General features: G+C 32.4%; 2 protein-coding genes across 2 annotated transcripts; both read left to right on the top strand.

The window, feature by feature from the left end:
- The first annotated feature begins 2,412 nt into the window (after nucleotides 1-2,412).
- Nucleotides 2,413-9,766, top strand: LOC104897094 (probable magnesium transporter NIPA8). The gene is made up of 14 exons (XM_010683915.4): nucleotides 2,413-2,809; nucleotides 3,945-4,179; nucleotides 5,077-5,161; nucleotides 5,247-5,308; nucleotides 5,500-5,585; nucleotides 5,680-5,753; nucleotides 7,296-7,398; nucleotides 7,554-7,679; nucleotides 7,786-7,885; nucleotides 7,973-8,092; nucleotides 8,437-8,527; nucleotides 8,627-8,693; nucleotides 8,861-8,960; nucleotides 9,250-9,766. Exons 2-14 carry the CDS (start codon nucleotides 4,087-4,089, stop codon nucleotides 9,472-9,474), a joined length of 1,332 nt encoding a protein of 443 aa, XP_010682217.2. The 5' UTR covers nucleotides 2,413-2,809; nucleotides 3,945-4,086; the 3' UTR covers nucleotides 9,475-9,766.
- Nucleotides 9,767-17,329: 7,563 nt separating this feature from the next.
- Nucleotides 17,330-19,242, top strand: LOC104897093 (uncharacterized). Its single transcript, XM_010683914.4, has one exon. It carries the CDS (start codon nucleotides 17,756-17,758, stop codon nucleotides 18,749-18,751), a length of 996 nt encoding a protein of 331 aa, XP_010682216.2. The 5' UTR covers nucleotides 17,330-17,755; the 3' UTR covers nucleotides 18,752-19,242.
- The last annotated feature ends 328 nt before the right edge of the window (nucleotides 19,243-19,570 follow it).

Genomic DNA, 19,570 nt, shown 5'->3' with positions numbered 1-19,570 from the left:
TGGACAATACTTTTAATTCACATATCACAATTCAATTCAATTCAGCTGTTTCATGCCGAAAATAATGAACCTTTAATTGTGTTTTTATTTTCATTAATATCGATTATAGACAACGTATGACTTTTTACTTGCAATTAATGAAATCTATCTTTGTCCTTGAAGAAAGGCCCAACAATCAAATGAGTAGTATGCTACAAAAGCAATTGCCTTCAACAATCTTCCAATTGCTATGCACTAGGTGACTAGGATAATGAACAAAGTAAGAGTGTATTCTTATCACCTTAATTATCCTACACTTTTATGACATGAACTTATATTAACTTATCTAAGCTTTATGAAGGTTTATTTTATAAATTGTTAAAACCTGAAACTTGTTTTCAAGGTGAAGAAAATCCCCCTAAAAAGGATTTACTTGTATTTTTACGCGAAAAGTATGTAGCTGTTTTTGGAAAAAATTGTACCAAATAAGGAACTTTCTAAACAAAATTCCCTAAGATTTAATAGATGATGTTAAGATAATTTCAACAAATTTGGATAAATGAATTTCAGAAGAAGAGATTATACATAAAGTCATATTAGATCGATCAGATTGTTATAGCTAGTTACAAAAAATAAAATATTACTTCCTTTGTTTTTTTAGATGTAATATTTGGCTTTTTGATTGATGGATTAAAATAATCAAATGTTCCATGTAAAAAAAAAAAAAAGAAGAGGTAGTATTATTTATTAGAATAACTAACAAGAATAGGCACAACTATTGGGCATCAAACAAAAATGTAATCATTTGAAGGTGATAGTGAAAAATAAAAGAGTGAGAATAAGAAAAGCCCCATGATTATTACTACTAATATCAAGCAAAGTGCCAAAGTTTATTAGACAACTAGCATTTTTGGCACGTGATGAGTGCGTGCATAAATTTTAGCATTTATTTTGAGTACACATAGGTATTTAAAAAGATCAATAAAATGTCATTCACTTATGTTGAGTCACAAATTTATGCGCAACATATTGTGGAATAAAAAATGTCATTTTTGAATTAACATATTTTTACAATAAAACCGTAGATTTTGAACTAATATGTTCTTTAAAACAAAGTTATAGTGAACTTTATATGTTTAAAGAGTAGAGTGCTAATGTTTTATATCTATTATCACTCCCTTACCATTCCTTATATAATAGAAATTGTAAATAGTAGGCAATAAGCAATATTTTATGAGTGCATAAGTTTGATATTCTGTAAAATAATATGCGGTGAAAATGTAATGTTATTATTATCAATATTGGTGACCATTTTTGAATTGAAGATTCTCATTTTGTCAATGATCTTGAAACTTTTTTGTGTAAAGTTTTTCAATAAATTCATTTTTTTTTACTTGTGTCTTAATTAGGTAATTATTTGTTTTAATCTTAGCTTTTTTAATATGAAAATAGCTTCTATCTTCTTTTTTTTTTTTAATATTTTTTTTTTCTTAAGGGTATTTTTGTATTTTCAAAAGGGGACATCATGCCTCTCCCTTCACTTATACAATAATAGAGATATTAGCGGACTAACTCGCTAGTGAAAGTAAAATGTTATTATTCAAATTGAATCAGGATAATCTAAGTTTCAATTTATTTAAAAATGTGTTTTGTTTACCTGAAAAAAAACCTATACTTATTTGAATTGAACTTATTAAAGCTGATTGACCCTTATTTGTTATTGAGTGTTGTTTTAGACCTAAAAATTAACACACACTAAATCGAATAATGATAAGTTTATGAGAAGAGAGAAACAATATGATTTTATTAAAGTGTGTTCAATAATGAACAAGGACTACAATATATATAGGAGTAGATAGGAATTCCTATTCGGAAACGATATGTAGAAGATATATTATTCTTAATACTTATCTAACACTTATTAAAAAAAATCATAAGATAATATTTGCCTAAGATAATATTATATCTTAACTACTAATCTATCCTGCAAATATCTATTATATTTTTAATGTCCTACTTTATCTCTAACAAATAAAAAATTGAATGTCCTATCAAACTAGTCCGAATATAATCATATTTTTTTTTATCATATCGTTAGTATCCTACTTTATCTATAACAAATAAAAAATTAAATATCCTATCAAACTAGTCCAAATATAATCATATTTGTTTTTATCATATCTTTAGTATCATAATATCTCTAACAAATAAAAAATTGAATATCCCATCAAACTAGTACGAATATAATCATATTTTTTGCACTGAAAATTTGGATTTTCAATCTTGTTTTTCTAAAATCGGATCCAATATCGGGTTTTTGCCCACTAGCTACTTTAAAGTTTTAAGTCCTATCAACGTCATCTCCAAATTGACCGGACACCTTCGTATTCGTGGCCTACCATCTACTCCAACAACTTTACGGAAATAAAACTAAATCTCAACTTAGTTTATGTTAATCAAACCCAAACTCTCCTTAAAAACCCAAACCTTTATTTTTCTCTCTCCTCTAATCTTGATCTCTTTCTCTCCGACATTTTACCTACAATTTTTTGGTGGGTTTTTCGTTATATAATTTCATACTCATATTATTATTACTTCATTATCCAATCAAATAATCAATACCCACTTTCGTAATTTTTGTTTGATTTTAGAGGGTGGAAAATAGAATAATTTCCGTAAGATCCGGTTGTTTTTAAGTACGGATTAATTCTTTTTTTTTCTTTTGGACCGATTTACTATTGCGAAGTTTTCCTTCGTTTATCTTTAGCTTCCATTATATCTGGGTTTTAACTTTTAATCCTTCTTCCTAAGGTTGAGGCTTTAGCTTCAGGTAAGATGTTTCTTCAACTTGATCTTTCAAATTTCGGTACTTTTTAATTTTCAGTAAATTAATCAGCTGTATAATGGGTTCCTTTAGATTTTCTGTTCTTTTATTCTTTTGGGTTGTGGAATTCTTTATTTATACCATCAACTGCATTTGCTTTTTTTTTTTTTTTTTTCCAATTTTTTAAATTTTTTCTGATGATATATTTTGGGGGATATAGAATATCTGAAGTGAATTAATTAGCTGCATAATTGTAAAATTGGGGGGGGGGGGGAACCCTTAATTATGTTTTGGGTTGTGCAATCAAATGAATTCCTATCTAGCTGTTTCTAATATGGAATTTAAGTTTCTTTGTTTCTTAATCTATACAAATATATTAAAAGGCGTGCGAAAACAAGAAATTGTGCCATGTGGTGCTCTCCCTAGGGAGTTTTAGTTCACGTAATCCATGTATAATAAAAAATTAAGAAATTGCATAGAATAGGATTTGATCCCGAGACCTCAAGTACATATACTAAAGTTTTAACCACTAGGCTAAGTTGTATTTAGTATTAATAAATGAAAAATTTCTTACCCGAGGCATAGCCCGGGCCTAATAACTAGTTAAATTCTTATAACTTGCTTTCTGTTTTCATCTTCAATGTGAAAAAGTTTGCACCTATTATATACAAAAGGGTACAACTGCTTGTTTTGCCAATTTTTGGCACTCATTTATGGGATCTAGAGTTCTTAACTCTTGGGATTGTATAAAGTTTATTTTTATTGATTTGGGCCTCAGTGATCATTCCATTGATTTGCTCCTTGGCATAAGTGCTAGCTTTCACTCCTGGTTGGCTACGTTCATTGCTTTTACGAATTGGCGTGAGTTAATTGTCATCACATTACTGATTTCTATGCCTTGATATGTTTGTTCTTGAGATTTTCTGTTAGGCTATGGTGAAAACTGCTTTATGGCCTTTTTATGATAAATCTGCATAGGTATCTCATGACCTCTATAGAGTCATGTCATAGGCTGTGGCCATGGTGATTGGTGGCGGTGTTATTATTATTTCAATCTTGAGCTTCTCCTGATTCTAGCTTTCTATAGATCTTACATTGATGCTCAGAAACTGTGGTGCTAATAGTAATGACCTATGGACAGGTACAAGGTGATGATGTCTCTGAAGTTTTGATGATGGACTCAACCTTGTGCATCACCTTTGAAGAAGGCATCTGCTGTAAACTCTGCAACTTCAGGACCACCATAGTTTCGATTACCTATACATAAGGGCTTCTTGGACACCATGGGAGAGTGGGTTATTGGAGCCTTCATTAATCTCTTTGGAAGTATTGCTATAAACTTTGGAACTAACCTTCTCAAGTTAGGTCATACAGAGGTACACTATTGATGTTCGAATTTCTATATAATGCATTTGATCTTTCCTGCTCTAAAAGATCTGTAAGGAGAGCATGAAAACTGTAGTTAAGTTTGCTTAGGATTAAGTTAACTTGGTGAACTTAAGTGATGCATATTTTTTTTCAATTCTAGTTGATAGATTTGGTAAGCGTTCCCGTGATATATACTATTATAGTTCTATGAGTATTGAGGAGTAATTTATTAGCATGAAGTGAGTTTTAACTTGGGTATGAAATTACTGATGTTATAGTGCTGCTATACGTAACATTTGATCTGCCCATAATTGATAATGGTAATTAGATGATTGAATTGACTCTCCCTAACCATACTGTTCTATCCACTGATTTAGCTTTTCTGTACCCACCTTTTTTTTTTTTTTTTTCCGTGTGTTGGTTACTTCCAATGTCGTCAATGATGTAGAATTGTTAGCCTCTTGAATCTTACACAATAGTCAGCATGCTACACCCTATGGAACAGAAATTAAACATCATGCTTTTTTGATGGTCCAGCCAATCAAAAATAATTGTCAACTTAACTAATGTCTTATTGTTCGATTTTATTTTATTTGCATGTTATTAGTCCCTGAACTTGTCCATTTTGAACACCATTGCAAAACAAACATTTTAATTTGTGTGTATAACCTTAAAAAGAAACTTATTGTAGAATGGAGGGAGTATCTTCTAAGGTCTATTGGTTGGCAAAATATCTTCTTGTGCCTAAAAAGGTGGATGCAATCAACTGTTTACTTAAGCATACATTAGGAGATGCATCTGTTTTGAGATCGAGTTTTCTGAAAGGTGAACCATTTGCATTTCTGGGGTCTAATGCCTTGTTTTTAGCTGGTTTTGATGATCCTTTTTCTGATCCTGCTATCCAGAGAGAGAGATTTGTGCTTGAGAATAAGGAGACTAATGGGAAGATTGTCTTAAAGCCCATCACTCATTTTCAGACGTGGAGAGTAGGTAAAATTTCACAGCATCTCTATTACTCCCAATTTCCAAGGAAGACATGTTCTCTTATAATGTGATCTTTTAATCTTATTCACAGGCATTCTATTTTTCGCTTTTGGGAACTGTCTGAATTTTATCTCATTTGGATATGCTGCTCAGGTTAGTTGGCTTGATATCAAAGGGCGAATAAATCCTAGTCACACAATTATAGATGAGAAATAATAACTAATTTAATGTGAATAGTTGGTTTCTGCTGCATGCATGTTCTGATGTGACCCTAGCTAATTTCATTCCTCATATTTGCTCTTCTCTCTCGACCCTAATTTTGTTGTGTTTCTTTCGTTCGACAGTCACTTCTTGCAGCTCTCGGATCAGTTCAGTTTGTGTCCAACATTGCATTTGCGTATTTTGTTTTGAGCAAAAAGATTTCAGTAAAGTACGCCAATCTGATCTTGGAGATTATTGCTATCAGATGCACTGCAGAAGCTTACCAGTTGTTTTTGTCTTTCTCACACGTGTGTGTTTTGCAGGGTTTTGGTAGCCACAACATTTATTGTTCTGGGAAATGTTTTCCTTGTTGCTTTTGGCAATCACCAGTCACCTGGTAAGACTTAATTTAGTTTCAAAGAATAGATTTTTCCTGGTGTATGTTGATCTGCTGGCTTCTGCAAAAAATGAATCTTTTTAATCATCGTCTACTTCTTAGTTTCGTATTATCTGATCCTTAATTATATTTGGTACAATACTCTTGATGTAATTAGTAATTACACCTTGCAGAAACTTTGTTAAAAAAGCAACATGGATTTACCAGTTGTATACAAGATCATGTAACTAAAATACGGCATGAGAAGATTGAATTAGCCCATCTATCAAGTTTGCTCATATAGAAATTACTTAGATATTAATATATATTATATTAAAAAAGGGAACTTTTTCTCTTTCATATGGAAGTGTGAAATCGTGCAATATCTGTAGCAGGATAGGTCCTCATGACTATGTTTATAACTGTGTTATTTTTGATCTTGAGCTTATAATGTCAATATCTCACATGAGGTGTGAATAAACCAACTGATGTGGCTATGAGCTTTTGTTTCTTGTAAGCTTATATTTTTGGAATATCTTAAATATCAGGGGTCGTGTCTCTTGGTGTGACAGCTTGGCAGGCTTTTGCTGTGGTATACATTTGAGGAGTTGTGGTTTATTTTTCTTTTTCCAATTATTCCCCAAGGTGGTCACGTTCCCTAAATTGCATTAAAGAGGGACTTCTCGTGTCAATTGTTGAGGGGTTAAGGTCTTGATCTGCCATAAGCTCTAGCGGATGGAACTGTGTAATCGGATACAAGATGTGGGAAATAGTCATGTGATATGGCTTTTTTTTGTTTGGTTGTTTCCATGTTTATAGCTTTGTTATAGAAACAGGTTCTGTGGATGGGCTTGCTTTCTTCTATCTAGTTGATTCTTTCGTTGTTGAATGTCAACAATGGTTTTGGTCTCTTCAAGTATGCTGTATTCCTACTATCCCCTTCCCATAAGCTCAACAACTTGGTCAGATCATGTTCTATGTTATGTCAGATTGGAGCAAGTTAAGTTTTTTTTGCTGAACAAATAGTAAGGGAACAAGAAGGTTTTTGTTTTTATGTGTTTTATATCTTTTGATGAAATTTATACTTTATGGCCTGTGGTTTGGACAGACAATTTGTTCATTGGGTTTGTAAATGTGGGTGCCTAGCAACCTATTAGTTGGCTTGGTTTCATTTAAAAAGGACTTTAATTATCATGGAGGGAAACCATGACATAGACGTGTGCGCTTAACCTATTAGTTGGCTTGGTTTCATTTAAAAAGGACTTTAATTATCATGGAGGGAAACCAGGACATAGACGTGTGCGCTTAAGTTAAGCTATTCATTAATAAAAAGTAAAATGTCTGCATCAGTTGTATGTATCTCACGATGATCATCTTACGATAGCAAAGAGATGATTTGAAATGATGCTATTCTGCTGGATGTATATAGACTTTGTTACTCTAATGCTTGCTTGTTTGTCATGGTGATTATTTGACTCTGTTGATTAAATAAATGAGCAATTGTGCATTCATGCAGTTCTTTATGCTTGAATGGCTTTTTTATTATATCTTTCAAAATTTCAGTTTATACACCAGAACAGCTGGCAGAGAAGTACAGCAACATTACGTTCCTGTTGTACTGCTTGACGTTGGTATTTGTTGTTGCCATTCATCACTATATCTACAGGTCAGCCTAATGGCTCACACGATGCTCTACAATTTTTCTGTATGCATGTATTGCTGAGAGCTTTCTTTTGTTATCCTTTCTAATCTGAATTTTAATTCAAGACTTGGCAAGACTATTCCAGCATCTTTTTTAATGGTTATTGTTCTGATTTGCAGGAGAGGAGAAATCCTTGCTACTTCAGGGCATGAGTTGAAATCCTATTGGCAAATGATGATTCCTTTTTCCTATGCCGTTGTTTCAGGCGCAGTGGGATCATGTTCTGTTTTGTTCGCTAAGTCTCTGTACGATATTCTTCTGCAATTCTGATCTCTATTGTCTTGATGATGGCTGACTAGTTTATAATTTAGGATTGATATGGGTTTCTTTTTTTTTTTTTTTTTTTGGCAGCTCTAATCTTCTGAGATTGGCCATGTCCAGTAATTATCACTTACATACTTGGTTCACATACTCCATGCTTCTGTTGTTTCTTAGCACAGCTGGTTTCTGGGTAGGACTACAGCTTTCCTTCAATATTTGAGTGTGGTGTGTGCTCTTTCGAGACATTCCTGATAAGTTATCTCCTTTATCGCTCCAGATGGCTAGGTTGAATGAAGGACTGGCGTTCTTTGATGCAATTGTCATAGTTCCCATGTTTCAGATTGCGTGGACATTTTTCTCTATTTGTACAGGATTTGTGTACTTTCAGGAATATCAGGTGCTCCTCCCCTCCCCTCCCCCTTCTTGCAGCCTCTTTTTCATCTCTTCTGAGCAGACATCTATTCCTGCGTGTTTGTATTTTTTAGATTTTTCTTGCTATTAGCCATAAATTGCTTTCTGTGCTCAGAGAACTTGCGAAATTACCCCAGTAGACTCGTGAGATATACAAAAGAGGTGTGTTTGAACATTTGGTACATGTCAGAACTAAGAAGCATCTGGAAGGTGCTGGTGTTTTGATGTGCCCTATACATGTGCATGTAGCTTGAAAGATATGTTGCTGCTTAATTAGATTTTCATGTAACATTTAGAAAGGGAACTAATTATATTATATTGCCTTGGCAGGTCTTCAACACACTACGAACATCAATGTTTATTCTGGGTATGATGTCTGTTTTCATAGGCATCACTTTGCTTGCCCCAGATGAGGCAAAAGGTATGCTGTTGATCATGATAATTGCAACTAAAAATGAAGTACAAAAAATAGAACCTTTTCTATAAATCATGTGTGACTTGAACATTGGATTTTTGTTAGGTGGTGAAGTCAAAGATAGTTCCTTGGATACTCTCACATCTTCAAGTGTTGCAAATGATGGGGAAAGGTAATAAAAAAAGCTTCTATTCAGGTTCTCTCTTGCTTACTAACAGCGGGCCATTTATCAGATTAATGTATTTTCTTTGTCTTGAAAATGTATGCTTCTCACTAGAAGGAAGGAATGTCATTTTCCTTGCTGATTTTTCTGCCATTTGTTGCATATATTTATGCCAGGTTGGTGCTGACATCATATGAGGATACACAAAGCAAAGAGGTGAAGCCATTTATACACAAAATGTTGACCAAAGCTGCAGAAGTTATGCTCAAAGCAAAGGTGTGCAGTTTGCTTCCTTAAATTTACTAGGTTATAATAGTACTATGTTACTTGGACTCTACATTATACCTTAAGTACCCGTTTTGCATACTCGACACTCAAACATGGGCATGGAATTTTTGACTTTTGTTTTTTGGCGAAAATCATGGAAGACTTCTCATAAAAATAGACGAGTCAAACACATAGAAACATTCTCGTGTTTAACTTGAGCACATGAGTCCGAGTAGCATAGGTTTAAGACAGAGCTGAGCCTTTGGGTGGTTGTTGAGATACTATTGTTTCCTTGCAGACTACTTGCTTATTAGCATTAGGGATGGGAGAGAATACGATGAATGCGTCCTCGGTTCTAGTGATGCCTATGTTATCATCAAAGATAACAGGATTTAGAGGAGGAAGTACGGTTGATCGAGCCAAATTTTTCCCTATGAGAAGCACTGGTTGGGATAAGATCCCAATGGACGAGGACAGCGCAAAACTACTGGAGACAAGTTCACTGGTTGCGCAGAATGTATGATAGGATTAGTTATATGGAAGTTTGAAAGAAATCAAATGAAGTGATTTCTTTTCACACCAATTTCTGGCATCACATTTGACACCAGAGTGATGATATAGATATATGTTGCTTCTTTCCATTTTTCTTGTAGCCTTGAATCGAAATGTATTTTAATAGTTGTACATACTCGGTTCTCTGATCCACGATATTCCTTGTATAAAATTTCCTAGTAAATATGTCAAAGAAATTGATATACAAGTTCTATTTTTTCAAAGTAATTGTGATATTCAGCTTCCCAGCAATTTACCACCAACTCTATGCTCTAGAACCTTTCTTTGTTGACTTGAAGATTATTCTTTTTTCCTGGCTGCTCTGCTTCAACGCCCGATTTTATACTAACTTACCATGAATTAATAAATATTGTCGAGTTTACTTGTCTTCCGTGCATTTGGGTTGAGCATTTCTTCCATCCATATCATTAGCCATAGCAGATTTACTCACTTCATCACATCAAATTGGGAAATTTGATTTTAATCTCTAAGCTAAACAAATTATGTGCAAGTGACATATTTGTAACTAAAATGCTACTTATGTATAGTCGTAGAAGTTAAATGGTCAATTGTGATTTTCATTTTATTTCACAGGAGAAATATCACAATAGTATATTTAAATTCTAAGATTGTAATTTGTACTTTTTCCGATTCTTAATAGATGTATCATATTGATTTTTTTTTTATACTATTTAATCAACTTTGACCATTTCTAATTACTAATTTATAAAGGTAAATGCCATGAATAATTATGTTTATGAATAATTTTAATAACTTTACTAACACTAATATATTGAACTCGATTTAGAAAATGACTTGGTTGTTAGAATTTCTTCCATTATCACGATATCGAGTTATAGGAGATAAGTTGTTTTTTTTTGAAAGAGAGGAGATAAGTTGTTTAGTTGTTATCTATCACTATATTTGTTTCTTAATTATTACAACATATGAAAATGGCACACAAGGAAACTTCGTGTGAATTTTGGCTTTATTGCTCATGTGATTAACAATAAAGTAAAGTTTCCCTAAAAAGTTACTCAAAATAGGAATGTTGTAACCTGTAAGCATTTTAAAGCTTCTAAAAAAAACCAAGTTGCAAATATTAAAACATGGATGTAGAAGTGTTTTTTAACTAATGGGGTAAGTGGAGTATGTTTTTTTGTACATATTTAGGAAAGAAGCATTCAAATTTTAGTACGACTATTGCTAAACTAAAAGTGTTCAAAATAATTTACGAGGTCTGAAAAGCTATTAATAATAAGCATGTCAAAATTTTAAAATTAACCATGTAAAAAAGAAGATAAACAAAAACATGCAAATTCTATTAAAATTAATATGCTCGGTCAGATACTCATATTGTCTGACATAAGACCAAAAAAGGGACATTAACTTAAGAACTTTTTCAAGCAACATACAAAATCATAGTTGATTGGAAAGTAACTCAATATTTTTTTTGACTGGAACAAAATTATTAGTTTTCACAAACAAACCAAAAGAAGAGATAATTTAGAGTGTGTTTGGTTGGACAGAAAACATCTCCAACGAACCTTGCAACCTGTTCTTCTTTCTGCTCTAGGATTTTTTGTCAAGTTATCTCGCTTGTCAAGACAACGGTAACCCTCTTTTGCACATAAAAATCTTCTAGATTTCACAAGTCCGTCCTTCTTACTCTTGTTTTCCCAATGTTTACGAACATTAATACCTATCTTTCCCCCATAATTTAACCAAAAAATCCAAGCATCGTCCACCGAATCAAATTCCATGCCAATATGAGGGATCCAAATTTCCGGCACATCTATATGACCATTTAATTCATGGTTTGTAGACAAGTCTTCCATTAAATCTGAGACACATGAATCACAACGGATCATTTCAAGGTTCAAGAACAATAATACTAATAAATATATAATATATGATTTAGTTGTGAGTCTCTTTAACCATTCTGTCAAATACTAAAAAAATGATCAAGAATGAAGTTTTTTTTTCATGTACTTAAATTAACTAGGAAAAATACCATTCTCTGCATCTATGTTTGTTGTATAATACTACCCTCACCCCCAAAAGAAAAACTAACAAAAACAAAACATCAATAAACGCCTTATTCAATGTAGTATAGTATACCCTTCTCTAAAGTTGTTGGTTGTATACATAATATTCATAAAATTATTGAATTACATAAGAATAGAAAATATAACAGCAATAACATAATTAACATTGACACAATAATTTGCAATAAAAAAATACAAATTAAACATAAATGGAGTTTTTATTAAACTTACATGGCTTCAAAGAAACAGAATCCACACCACTGAAATTATATAATCAATAATCTTCTTCGACAGTTTAGTCGTGTGATGCAGATTTTTTTTTGAAAAAATTATGATTGGTACGGTAGTGGCAAGATATAGATTATAAGTTTCTCAAACTCTTTCATAGTCCATCAATGGAGTTTGGGAATGTGTATGGCGGAAAAACTACGTCTCCTTTGCACATTTCCTTAAGTTTTAGATGTTTATTTTATTTCCTTAAATAAAATGATTTGTTTTAAATTAATAACCGTAGATTTAGATGGAGGGATGAGATTACACGAACTCTACCTCTAGAGTTCTCTAATAATTCTAGAGGATCCGGACTCCAATGAAAAGTGATCTTTCATGAAAATTATTATTCATTTGATTTTCCTTTTGGTGGTAAGGAAAGTAATTTTCCTTTAAAAACCCATTTTTCTTTGTTTATGTTGTGTTATTGTTTTTTTTTTAATCTAGAGGAGGATGAGATCCAAAATAACAAAAAACATGTTGTGTTATTGTTTGATAGAGTGGGGGAGAGTATGAATTCCCTTATCTCTTTAAGGGAAGTAATTTTTCACCCTTGGAAAATGAAGTTCAACCAATATCTTCCTTTTTTTGATCCAATCCAAACCAAATAGAGGAAAATAAAGAATATAATTTTCCTGAAAAATACTTTCCCTTAAACCAACTACTCTCTTAATGTTAATTTTCACAAAATTTTGGGAGGAGTATGAGGAATGATAGACATTTAAGAGTTAGATACATGTATACATCTATCTATGATCCTTCAAGGAATATTCCGTTTCAAGAAGCAAACAACCTTTAACAACGTGGAAAAGAAGGGAGGAATTAGTTTTGAGGAATTAATATTATTGTGGATCAAAACCACTTATTTAACATAGTGACCATTTTTCCCACATAGTAGCTTTTAAAATCTTAAGTTATACGTACTATATAGTTACTATATATCATAGTGACCGTTTTTTTTAATATAATCACTCAGTCTTACATTAGTTTATCATACTGAAATTTTCACTGTCACATAATAATTTTTTTTTCCACATAGTCAAACTTTATAATCTCTACATATTCGTCTTTTTTATCTAATTTTTTTTTTATATAATGACATATTTCTTTCATAATTCACATAAATTAACATTAGATCCACCCTAATTTAACGTGGACCAGTTCTATATAAGTTTTTTTTTTTTTTACAAGGGAGAAACATCCCTATAGGCTATAAGTGGAACAATATCCCTAATCCCTAAATAAAAGAAAACAGAAGAAAAAAAGAAGCAACAGTGTAACCCAGGTTAAATTCGATGGATCTTTCCATCCTTGACTTCTTCTTTACTTCATTCATCCATGATCCAACACCAAGTCCAAGTCCAAGTCAACTGGCCCATTTCTTAGACGTGTCATATCTTTACAAAAGAATTGACCGTTGGAAAGGAAATGATCACAAACTTTAACTCCTCCCATCTAGTGGTGTCAAAACAGGTTAGTAAACAGGTTCTGGGTATACCCACGGCGAACCAGGTCATACCCGGACAGGTCAGGATTCTGATTGTCAGTGCCCCAGGTCATGACAGGTCAGGTTTTGTTCAACTGGGTCGAACACATTTGAATCATTGGATTCCCGGGTGCCGAACAGGTCTGAACGTTCCGTTTACAAGTCGATCCATTCTCGGGTATAATTGCCCTTTGACATTTTTTTAGCCGGGTTTGCGAAGATCGTATTTAGGTTCCATGTGCGGTTGAGTTAAGTGAAATGTACTCGGGTTGAATTAGTAATGATCTTACTCATCTTAGTTCGATCATTGTGAAACATCGGGTCCATTCGCTGTTGAACGCCAATTCAACTTCGGGTAACTCCTGATCGGGTCATCTTGATTTTGTTAATGAATCATATTAATAAAAGTATTAAGATCGATATATATATATATATATACATATGTGTGTGTGCGATAAATATAAGGATGACAACGAAAAATCAATAAAAACACTATATTGATTACCGTGATGTTTAATGTAGTCTTTTAGTCAACTCTTATTTATCAACTGCGTAAAACGACTCTAATGAGTAAAGGAGTAGAACGACTATTCATATGTTTTAATATTATATATTATAACCAACGACAATAATAACGAGTATACGATCAATTCCAAACTTTATATAAATGATTTATTATTGTAAGCATTATGATTGATATATAAGTTTGTAAATAGCTATGATGGTAATGAGAACAATACTACAAATAAACATCAAATGAAAATGATAATAGTTAATCATAAGAACATGTAACAAGTAACAACCATAAGTTAAGTAAAATAGTTAATCATAACTTATTAAACAAGTAAAATATAGTTTAATACTAGTATAAGATTAACAACAATAACACTCCCTTGTCTTTATAAGCTATAATATTATTTAAGTTAATTGTTTTTATGTTATACTATAGTTTAATACTAGTATAATATTTGTGGTCTTCTCTTAACTTTGTATATATATGTAAATGAATCGTATTAATAAAAGTATTAAGATCAACATATATATACATATGTGTGTGTGCGATTAATATGTGGATAATAACGAAAAACCAATAAAACACTATATTGATTATCGTGATTTTAGTGTATTCTCTATCTTAGTCAACTCTTATTTCGACTAATCAACTGCGTAAAACCACCCTAATGAGTAAAGGACTAGAGACGACTCTTCATATGTTTTAATATTATATATCATAATTCATAACCAACGACAATAATAACGAGTACAAGATCAGTTCCAAATTTCATATAAAGGATTTATTATTATAGTAATACAAATACGAAGAGGAATAATAACAATAACAATAACAATAACAATAACAATAACAATAACAATAACAATAGATAGTATAACAAATGATAATCATACATTCATAGATTTACAACGACGGTTCATATGACTATATGAGGTCTACCGCCTACGTGATTATAACGCGGGTTCATATGTTGCACAATACTAATAATAGTAAATTATATCCCTATATCATTACCCCATATAAAAGCTAACTATAACTTATTAAAAGTAACATCAATAAGTTAATTGCTAAAAAGTACTTACTAGTTACTAAATATAGTATTTATGGTATTCTCTTAACTTTGTATATATATGTGACTATAAAGAAACTATTTTATCAGTAGGCTTAAATGTATTAGGACGATTATAATATTGGAACCATTATAGCGAACGTGATTGATTATTTGATTATTAACGAGTATGAGGAGCATCGACTCTTAATATGCTCTAATAACTTAACTACCGATAACATAATGAGAATTATATATTAACAACAAATATACGATCAATTACTAGATTTATATAAAATATAAATGACTCGATTATGGTACGCATTACGATTTGAAATAATAATAATAAAATCACATGATAACTATAATAATAATAATAATAATAATAATAATAATAATAATAATAATAATAATAATAATAATAATAATAATAAAATCACAACCGTTAGATTAGTTGTTATAAATAATAATTTAGTAGGATTATTTGTTTTCTTAAGGCAAAATCCAAAATCATCTAATGGGCAAAATCTAAACCGTTAGATCATCATAATCAAGGGCACTCAAGAAAATAACACAAAGCACACGGATCATGAATATTAACCGTTGGATACATGTCATGAAACAAAATGAACCGTTAGATCGTCTCCTACCCAATTACCTTCTCCCATCTCTCCTCCAAACCTAAAAATCCTATTTCTCTATGTTCAGCCGCTGCTCTTTCATCTCCTCAAAAAAAAAAAAAAAAAAAAAAAGTCGCTGCTTCTTCCTTCCTTTCTCTGTCCTTGCCGGAATTCGGACGCCACCACCACGGCACCACCCTTCCTCCCTTTTTCGATGCTCTTTCTCTCTCATCTCTCTCATGATCCTCGCTGAATCGACGCTCTTCGCTCGTCGTCGTCGGTCCTCGATCTTCGTTCGTAGTTCGTTGTCGTCAGTAGCACCAACACCCTCTCGTCTTCGCCGTCGTTAAGCTACGATTTTCCGAAGTCGAAGCTCCTGTCAAGTTCTCTAATGCTCTGTTTGGATGACACCATTTCATTTCAAATGCTGTAATTGGTCCAAATGCATTGTTTGGATAAACTAGGTATTTGGATTTGCATTTGGACCAATACCATGCCATTAAAAAATTAACTCCATCCTTTAGAATTTGAAATCCATTCTAAAATCTAAGGATTTGAAATTCAGTCCAACCTCACCATTTGTCCATCCAGTCAAACTCCCCTTCTCATTCACTCTTTCTTTTTTTCTCTTTCTCTCTCCTCTGACAACAACATAACACTTTCAAGCTCAATCTAATTATGACGAACAACAATTGCTAAAAATACTAGCAAAGAAGACAACAAAGTTGAAAACTAAAAGAAGACCAAACAATGAGAACTTTTGGTTCTTGTTTGCAGAGACAACCGTTGCGAACTAAGAATTTTTTTTTTTTTTTTTGGAAAATTAAACTGAGAGAACCTTGGAGATGGTAACAGATTTGCTGTAATGAATTTATGATCTGATAACGAAAATGGTTGTGAAAAGATGAAGATTAAAGGTTAAAATTAAAAGATAATCAATTGATGAAGACAGAAACCCTAATTTTTGGGTAAATTGATAGAGGGAGGGAAGAACTTAGTTAAAGGAGGAGATGGAGGTAATTTATTATTTATATGCTAAAGTGAAATTTTAGAATCTGGTTTTATTTTTACTGATAGAATTTAGAAATCTTATTTTTTTCCCAAACAAATGATTTGGAATTGAATGTCAAGAATTGAAATGAATTATTTGAAATGATGTATTTGAAATGAATTCATTCTATCCAAACACTACCTAATTTCATTATAATTCTTGAATGATTTTCGATTTTTATTTTTGTAGTTGTTTTTGTGAGATCTATCAAATGTATAATGCTGTGAATTTTTCCTTGAATTATTATTGTAATTACTCATTTCAGTCATGTTTCTCTTTGATGAATTAGTTTATATATTCTTAATTTATTTCAATTTATGAACATTTTTTTGTTCCTTACTTTTAACTTGATTCAGATTGTTGTAGTTTTATGATGAATCAATTTGGTATAATAGAGACATCAATTTTTTTGTTGTGAGTAATTTTTTGTTAATGGTTGCTGTTGAATTTGAAGCATGGGAGATGTTCCTGATTCTTTGTCAACTTCATTCCTCTTCTCAGAATGTATTTAATGTAATGTATTCCATTGTTTCTCGAATGCTGAAGAATTGCAAACTTAGCTTAAGATTCTTATGGCTACTTTTTGCAATACTGGTGTTAGAATGCCCATATTGCTCCCACCATTCTCCAGATATTAAGTAATATTGTCGGTTTGATTAGCTATTGTCATTTATTTTAAATGTCAAATTAAAACAAGAGAGTAATGTACATAAATAATTCAAAAATAAATAAAAAATAAAATATAAACCAATATATGATATTGAAAGTGTAACCCTCAAATAGTCAAATTAAATGTAATTTAATTTTTTATTTAATTAATTATTAAATGTAGGCAAATTTATAAATTAACATATTTAAATGATTTTGTAGATATAAAAAAATAATTGAATTTTAATAATATCTTGTTGATTACGGTCGGGTTCGGGTTTGAAAGCAGGTCTGTTTGAACAGGTCAGGATATAATCTTGTCAGGTGCCGGTCAGGTCTGAGTAATCCCAGGTCAGGTTTCGGTCAGGTCTAGGGACTGACCCTCACAGGTCGAACCAGGTTCAAGTCAGGTCAGAATCAGGTTGACCCAGCGGTCAGATCTGTTTCTGACACCACTACTCCCATCAACAAGTTAAACCAAATTTTCTTTCTCTACCAAAATCTATAACTACTTATAAGTTAGGTTATATTGTTAACAAACCCATCAAAAAAAAAAAAAAAAAAAACATGGAATTAGAGATCAAAGTAATGTGCTGCAAAGGCTTAACAGCGTTCAATTTCTTCCAAAAACTGACACTTTATGCAGCTGTTTCTATAACTACAGAAAATGACAAGTTACTTCTTACCAGAGAACAAAAACAGGAGCATAAAACTCCTGTTGATGATAATGGGGATGGTAATCCAGAGTGGAATTATTCTATCAAGTTCGATTTACGGTCTCTAAATTCGATCAACGATTTATCTCTTCTATTCGAGATGCGAAATCAGGGACAGTTGCAGTTCTTATGGGATAAAACCATTGGAGAAGTTCGAGTTCCGTTGACGGATTTGATTCAATCTGGTATGCCTGAGGTTGTCAGATTTGTTAGTTATGAGGTCCGTAATCCTGAAGGTAAACATAATGGGATTCTTGATTTTTCTTATAAGGTAATTACTAACAATAATAATACAAATCATGATAACATAACCGGATACCATCATCATCATGATCATCAATCTCATGAACATGATGCAAATTCAGATGTTCATGTGATAGGATACCATCATCATAATCAGGAGTTGCAATTGAATGAGGGTAATACACAAGGTGGTACATATACAGAGACTCATATGATGGGATACCAATACCATCATCATCATTATAATCATCATCTGAATGAATCTGCAGCTACAAATTCTAATTCAGATTTAATTCAGTACCCAAAGATTGATTTGGAGGAATATAATTCAACGCCATTATTAGTTTATCCTCCGCCACCATCATCATCATCGTCACCATCATCATCATTTTCATTAACAGCAACAACTTCTGCCCATTATTATACACCTGCTCCTGCTGTATATCCACCGCCTTCACAACAAACGTGGGCTGAGCCCCCTTCCCCGCTATCCCATTATCCGCCGCCTCAGCAGCATCATGTTTATCCGCCGCCACCACAACCGGAACCATGTGGGGACCTGCATTGGGGTTACTATAGGCCACCTGGCTATCATTATTGGTAAATTTATGGGGTGTCTAAGAATGGACAAATTCGGACACATGATATAAGTCCGAATCACAATTGTTTCACATTGTTGGCAAATGAAAACTAAACTTGCCAGGTGAAATAATTTTGCCTTATTTGTGCAGCTATGTGAAAAAAAAATAAGTGGAATTGGATTGATTTGGTTCAGAATTGTTGATTTTTAAGGAATTTAAAGAGTAGGCATTTCAAGATGAAGGGAGATTGACAAGAACAGGATTTTAATGGATGGCGGTATTAATTGTGGATCTGCTGTATGAATATAGTTATGGATAATTGATTCATGATTACGAGTCTGTAAATGTTTTTTTAGTTGTGTGATACTTAGTAATTACATTAATCATATCCATGATTCACTTCTTTACCTTATGCTTGCAAATCTTAGGATATATACGCTGCAATCTATGGGTTATGTTCATGTTGCATCCTATATGAAAGTATATTTGGATTGCTCATGAGTTTTTATGCATTTTTTTTAGTGTAACTAGCTGGACATCTGGACCCTTGTGCTTGAACCTTGATTCAAGTTATGAGCAGACTTCCTATATTGTAACTTGATGAACTTGTTCTCCAAGCTGTCAAAGCGAATACAGCTGAAATTGAGAGGATTAGATAAAATATATTTGTCACCATGATGTTATCAGACGTGAGATGTCCATTACTCTCCTCAGGTCAGCTCTCGGATTCTGTGTTAAATTGGCCTCTTTGCTGCACCAATTATATCAGACCGATATGCATTCTTCTTGTTCTTTATTTGTAGACTTGGGTTCCCATACTTCAGAAAGCATTTGCTGTTCCT

Source organism: Beta vulgaris, chromosome 6 (assembly GCF_026745355.1).
Source record: "Beta vulgaris subsp. vulgaris cultivar EL10 chromosome 6, EL10.2, whole genome shotgun sequence".
NCBI classification, from domain to species: domain Eukaryota; kingdom Viridiplantae; phylum Streptophyta; class Magnoliopsida; order Caryophyllales; family Amaranthaceae; genus Beta; species Beta vulgaris.
The sequence above is the reverse complement of the archived record's forward strand: the minus strand, read 5'-3'. Positions and strand labels throughout refer to the sequence as shown.